General features: G+C 39.7%; 1 protein-coding gene across 4 annotated transcripts in view; it reads right to left on the reverse strand.

Moving 5' to 3' along the window:
• Positions 1-2670: 2670 nt before the first annotated feature.
• The window catches only part of LOC119286642 (probable acylpyruvase FAHD2, mitochondrial), a 4740-nt gene continuing 738 nt past the window's right edge, over positions 2671-6672 (reverse strand). The window contains exons 3-8 of one of the 4 annotated variants that reach the window (XM_037566057.1): positions 6043-6095; positions 5477-5539; positions 5216-5266; positions 5009-5126; positions 4776-4915; positions 2671-3014 (exon numbers count right to left, since the gene is read on the reverse strand). In XM_037566057.1, coding sequence (XP_037421954.1) covers positions 4797-4915; positions 5009-5126; positions 5216-5266; positions 5477-5539; positions 6043-6095 — 404 coding nt within the window. In that variant the 3' untranslated portion in view covers positions 2671-3014; positions 4776-4796. Of the gene's footprint in view, positions 3015-3818; positions 4315-4775; positions 4916-5008; positions 5127-5215; positions 5267-5476; positions 5540-6042; positions 6096-6672 lie in introns of those variants that run through there. The other 3 variants (XM_037566059.1, XM_037566058.1, XM_037566060.1) reach the window with 3 other exon arrangements.

A 6672-nucleotide genomic window follows, 5' to 3' on the forward strand; every position in this document is an offset into this window, starting at 1 on the left:
TGGACAACCTTTTATTTACACTGCCTAAAGTTTCACTTATGTCTTAGGCAAGACGTTTGGCATTGACGCCTAAGCGTGCACGTACAATGTCTATTTTATTTTACACTTTGACGAGGTTCATAATATGGCCAAATATCATCCTTTGGTGCTTACTGAATGCCATGTTATTTTTACATACTTTATCTGTATATATGTTTGGGGAGTTGAATTGGTCAAACAACGCATTTTTTATCCTAGCTCCTCCATTTTTATACTGAATCCAGCGCCGAAGGTTTTTAGATATAGAGTAGAGAAAAATATATTTTTCGTCCCTTAACTCTTGGCCGAGTCTAGATTTGGTCCCTCAACTTTGAAACCGAACAACTTGCACCCCCCAACTATTGAAACCGGACAAGGTTCGTCCCTGGTCTCGGTTTTGACCGGTTTTGGTGCTGACTCGCCCGGTTTTGACCGGCACTGACTCAAATTCGCATAATATTTTCAAATCCGTCATTTTTTAAAATTCATGTAATTTTTTATATCCGTTTATTTTCCCAAATACATGTGCTTTATTTAAAACCATTTATTTTTTAGATCTGTCAATTTTTTAAAATGCGCGTACTTTTTTGAAATTCGCAAACTTTTTCCAAGTTCTTGTAGTTGTTTCAAATTTGCATATTTTTTCAAAACAGCTTACTGTTTCAAATCCCTGAACTCTTTTAAAATTTATGTACTTATTTATAATCTGCGTACTTTTCCAAGTCCATGTACTGTTTTCAAGTTAGCGTACTGTTTGATGAACCACGTACATTTATACTTTTTATAATGCACATATTGTTCACATAATTATTGCGTAATTTTATAATTCACGTTTTTTTACGAAACAGTGTACATTTTCCAAGTTAGCGTATTTTTTTCAAATCCACGTACTTTTATTCTAGCTTGCGTACTTTTTCTAAATTGATGAATTTTTTTCCTAGAAAAAAGCTGTTCGGATTGGGAAAATGTATGTGAATTTGGAAAAAGTACTCGAACTTGAAAAAACTACGCGGATTTTAAAAAGTACATGAATCTGAGTCAACACGGTCAAAACCAGGGTGAGTCGGCACCAAAACCGGTCAAAATCGAGCCCAAAGACGAATTTTGTCCGGTTTCAATAGTTGGGGATGCAAGTTAACCGGTTTTAAAGTTGAAGGACCAAACCTAGACTACGCCAAAAGTTAAGAAATGAAAAGTATACTTTTCTCTATAGAGTACTGGTTTTTAGAAACGTCCATGTTGCAGACTAATCTACTTGAGCAGTCTGAAAATGGATTTTCAACCACGCACGGTGAAAGTGATTACAGAGAGTTCTACTCCCTTCGACCCATATACTTATCGTTCAAACGAATATATCTGGACAGTCTAAATCCATCCGTTTGAATGACAAGTAATATGAATCAGAGGGAGTAGCATATTCTGAATACAGTGATTTTTTTTTCTAAGACAAACATGAAGCCATGACGGCTCCCTGTTCCATTCCTCTAATCAAATAAGGATACATAGTTCAGTTTTGTGCCGAAAGTCATATAGCGTGGTTTTAAGAAACGACTGTACTGTAGACCAGTCTGCCTTTCAAATTTCTTTAAATTGAGGCTCGTCGGTTAATTAAGCAGAAGACAATCACCGAGTTAATTAACAAAAAACAGAAAAAAACCAATACAAACGGACCACATATGAACTACTCACAAAGTATAAAACCCCATTACCGCACAGACGACCTGACAAACACTCCGTATGCGCCACCATTGCAAATCCACAACACCTCTACATCGCAAAGGAACTCCAACAAGAACACCTTAACTAAAGACAACAGACACCATCAAATCCACGGTGAAAAACCAAGCCACACGGACAATTACGAACAACCAGGAGGATCTATCCTCCATCAGTCCATCTTATTTAACAAAAATCTTATCAGGAACATGACCCGCAGCCGGCGTGTGCGCGTACGTACGCACGTACAGCCAGTTGCAGACAGAGCAAAGGAAATTCACGCCGCAATTTCGGAAGAGATCAAAGTAACCAAAGCTACGATCACAAGGCATATCCAATGCGGTCGTTCTTGGGGGCAGAGTGTAAACAACAGCAAGCAGCAAGTGGACGGTGGTAGACCTCGGAACCGATCCACACACAGACTACAGCTAGTGTCTGTCCGTCTGTAGCGGCCGCGCCTGACGAAACCGTCAAAGACAGCGACGGCGTATCCAATGCGGCCCCTTCCACACGGCCTATCTCTTTCGGCCAAAAGTTTCGTGGTTTCATCTGAGCCTGATCTCCGGTTAGGGCAGGTGAGGCCACGGGAGACGGACAAGGAGAAGAGATCAGCGATGCGCGGAGCAAACGCGTTGGTGATGTGGACGTCGGATAAACATTTAGCCAGGTGACATGGTTGATCCAGCCTCGAGGAATTGCGCTACCGTGATGGCAGTGATGCATATGGTTCGTCTTGTTGTTGACTCTGGTCGGCCTGCTTACCGTCAAGCGCGACGTTTTCAAGCACCTTCATTGCACGCTAGCTATATTCACATTGCTCAGGTTTTAGTTTTGGGTAGTAGCATTTCACATCACATAGCTATACCTCCCGAGGCTTTGCCTGGTAAATGATGCGTACCACGATAGTGAATAGCAGAGAAACCAACAAATATCGTATAGATAGATATCAGGTGTCAACTGTCCAATTGGCTCGCAAGTGTTGATAACCTGACGTATATTGAATCAGCCACAAGGATGTGTATATGCAGCAACATATATAGCTGATATGTATGAACAGAGACGAAGACAATTGGCGCGCAGCAATGGCCAAATGTTGCCACATGTCTGACAGAGGGTAGACTGAAAAACGTAAATGTCCATAGCTCCAAGTGGCAACATCATCTGGTACTCAGATTATTCACCAAGATCGGTAGAAAGCTGAGGTTGAAATTACATCCTCAGATCCTTCAAGCTCCAACATTCCTCGAGAATGATTCTCCATTGCACTTAAAATTTATTTCCTGCATCCAAAATTAGCTGAATAACTAGAATTTCGATTCAAATTCTCAATCTTCACGGGGCGCACAAGTAAATTGTCAGGTCTTCCTGAAAGAAATATGCAAGGTAGAAAAGCATGCAGGAAAGAGTAGGAAACTTTTTCTTTCTACCTCCATTACAATATATGAGTACAGTGATTGTAATAACATCTTATATTATAGGATGGAGGGGGTAATTTACAGCCGTGGTTAGCTACAACAAGAACTTCACATAAGAGGAACATAGCCTTCACTCCTAGGTATGTAAATGAAGCATCATAATCTGGTTTCATCAGGTAGACTGAAGAGCCAGTTTGACTAATAACTTACGGCCACCAACCATGGTATGACAACATCAATATAATGTTATCAATAATGAGCAGGCAACAACAGCAGGCCAGCAGAAATAACCTCAAGAGCAAGAATAATTCCAACCTGTACTATGTTGTGAAAGGTTACCCCAAATTGGTGCAGACAATCATGCAGACCAACCTCACAACTTTGTCAATAGGTTAACAAAATTTGCAAACAGAATGCTAACTTCTCCACAACTACTTTCTTGCAGAAGTTTACAAAGTTCAACACAACAGATTCTAGCAACCACAAATTAAGTCGTTGCCCACGATATGGATGTCCATGATGTGACAATGGAACAGGGTGTGTGCATATTCTGGCACAATTCACCCTGTTCCTTGCAATGCCTTTGCTGGCTGGTGAATCGCTCGCTTCCACGACGTAATGCAGTCTTCACAATTCCATCCACCAAAAAAAAAAATCTTGCATGTACAATTTTTCTGAGGGTTGGCATGTACAATTCGATGGTCCTATACTTTACATAAAGTCTGGAGAAGGTCTCCACATACACAGAATAAGCACAATATGTGGCTGATAGTAAAAGGTTGCTTATCTGTCACTGAACAAAACGACTATATGCCAGTGATGCTTCAGACACCCTGGACCTGTGTGTCAACCTCTCGTATGAGAGGCGTACTGTGAATCCAGTAGTTGTTCAATAGCATATACTCAAACTATTGGGCCTTGACGGTCTATTGGACCTTAGAGAGAGCCTTTATATGGAAGTATCCACGAATCTGGGAGGAATAATGGACCTTCAGTCCTTGACAGTCTATTATACAGCAACATCATAGCCTTTCTACAACATATTGCAGCAATTGGGAGCTTAATCCTACATCCATAGGCGCAAAGATACATATCACAACACAGATTATGGAAGTACAGTTTGCTTGGGCATGCAACCACATGAGCTCTGGAATGATTTGCACCTCTGCATTTCGTAAAGAAATTGGAAACAATTAAGGACTATACCAACTTTCACTAGCTCACGGCACAAGTCGATGATCACATCGCATTATTGTTCCAGATACAGTCCAGTACAACAATACCAACTAACGAAGTTGTACATATAAACAACCCATGTGACCCTCGGCAAAATTTTACTCACACAGATGCAATAGCAATTTTTATGATTTCATGTCCTATGCCACACTGGAAATTGGAATCCTATGTTTACATGAATTATCAATCGCACAACGGAAGATGTTTCAGTCACTAGGATGCACCAAGAAATCTATGCCAAAACATAATATGGTTTACTCACTCAGTAGTACGATAACATTGCTTTAGTTGCATCAAGAATAGGTATTCAGCCTTAACATCTTATTTTCTTGCATACAGATCAAATCAAGTAGCACAAATTGGTATGGCCCAAAACAATGTGTCACATACCATAGTTTCTTGCTTACTGCATCAGTTAGGAAATGAACGTTTGCGTCTCTGAACATCGAACTCAACATCAATGAGGTCAGTTATACCAGCATTAATCTTCTGTCCTACTCGGACAGGACCAACGCCATCGGGAGGAGTACCTGTAGAGGGTCCATGAAAGAGCTGACAAAGAGATCCCTTAACGCACTAAAAGTCTAAAACAGCTGTATAGCAGCAAGAAAAAGAGACATTACCAGTTAATATCACATCGCCCTCCATTAATGTCATGATGGAACTGATATAACTGATTAGAAAAGGAATCTTGAATATCATATCACTTGTAAGTCCCTTCTGCCTAAGTTCACCATCTACCTGGATATGGTTGTTCAATGCTTGTTAATGATAATGTCATTACTTTGATTGCAGGCTGCAATAAATTATCGGTACATATTTACAATTACCTTTAGCCACAGTTCTAGGTCATAGGGATTAGCGATCGCTGATTTCGGAACCTATTTAACAGTCACAAAAAGTAACAAATATCATGATAATGCACACGAATGATACATAGAACGTTCAAAGGTCAAAGCATGAAGACCATGATTCATTAACAGAGGGAGGTGTTCTCATCGACAACGAAAGTTAGGTGGGTTTTTTAGACACAAATGTCTACATATGAAGAGTAAATGTCCTGGTCTATTGGAAAGAGAAACTATGCTTACCACCGCACTAATTGGAGTAAAGGTGTCCTGTACTTTACCCAAAGTCCAAGGAAGACGTGCAGACTACAAATTCCAATGGTTATTACTAGAAAGTTCAAGACAAGAAAAATATCTTGCATTATAGGACCGAGTGTTTTACTTATAAGGTCATGCTGATCAGTTGGTACTACCAAGTTATGCAAAAAGATAGTTCCAAAACATATGTAAAATTTATTGGATGGAGAGATTGTAACAAAAGTTGTTAACATACCAAAACGAAAGTACAGGCTTGTGTTTATTCACACAATTGTAGAAACATGGAACTTTTGAGAGTACAATGTGATGTTTGTTGGTGAATTTCTTTATGCAGGTCAAATACCCATATTCCTTGACCTGATCACTGGGAAGGAGAGAATTCTGACTTTCTGAGACTATGGTATATGGTCTTTGCTAAATTTGTTTTCATATGTTACTCTATCTATACTTAAGGTTTCAAAAACCACCAAGAATGGCAGGAAGTAGCAATAAAACAGAACAGGTGGAACAAGACTAAAGAAAAGTAGAAAACTACAGCTCTTAGTGCGAACCTTAGAAGCTGATTGCAGATCGTTTGATGACATGTCCAAAGCAAGTGCATAACCTGGGAAACCAGACATGTAAGCAGTCATATAGAATTTACAATATCATGACCGAAAAAACAAATGAATGGCTTTTGATTTACTCATACAGTTGATGCCAGCTACATTAACACGAAGCAATAACAGTAAGCCTCCAAAAGGCTCTGTTTCACAGAATACTGTAAGAAAGAGGGGAAACCCACCAAACAAAACCACGTGCAGTTAAACCCTGAAAGTTTATCGCCACAAATAGTCAAACACCCCAATGTTTTTCACTCAAGAATCCCTCTCACTTGAGAAGTCAGGCCATTTGCCACTACGAGAGAACAGCACCCAACAGGCCAACAGGTAAACAACAGAAAATGTAATCTAGCACACAAAAATGCATTTAAGATTCAATAAGAATGATGGCCAAAAACTTATCTATTCTAGAATCCATATAGTATGCATTTTCCAACAAGCTTGCCAAATATGGAGGGAATAATTCTGTCAACAAGTGACCCATATCTGCATTTTCCAACTACGAGAGAACAGCACCCAACTGCCGTAGTTCATTTTGCAGGCACATTGTTACTAAATTTTGCAATTACACTGAGCCCC

Source organism: Triticum dicoccoides, chromosome 4A (assembly GCF_002162155.2).
Source record: "Triticum dicoccoides isolate Atlit2015 ecotype Zavitan chromosome 4A, WEW_v2.0, whole genome shotgun sequence".
Lineage (NCBI taxonomy): Eukaryota > Viridiplantae > Streptophyta > Magnoliopsida > Poales > Poaceae > Triticum > Triticum dicoccoides.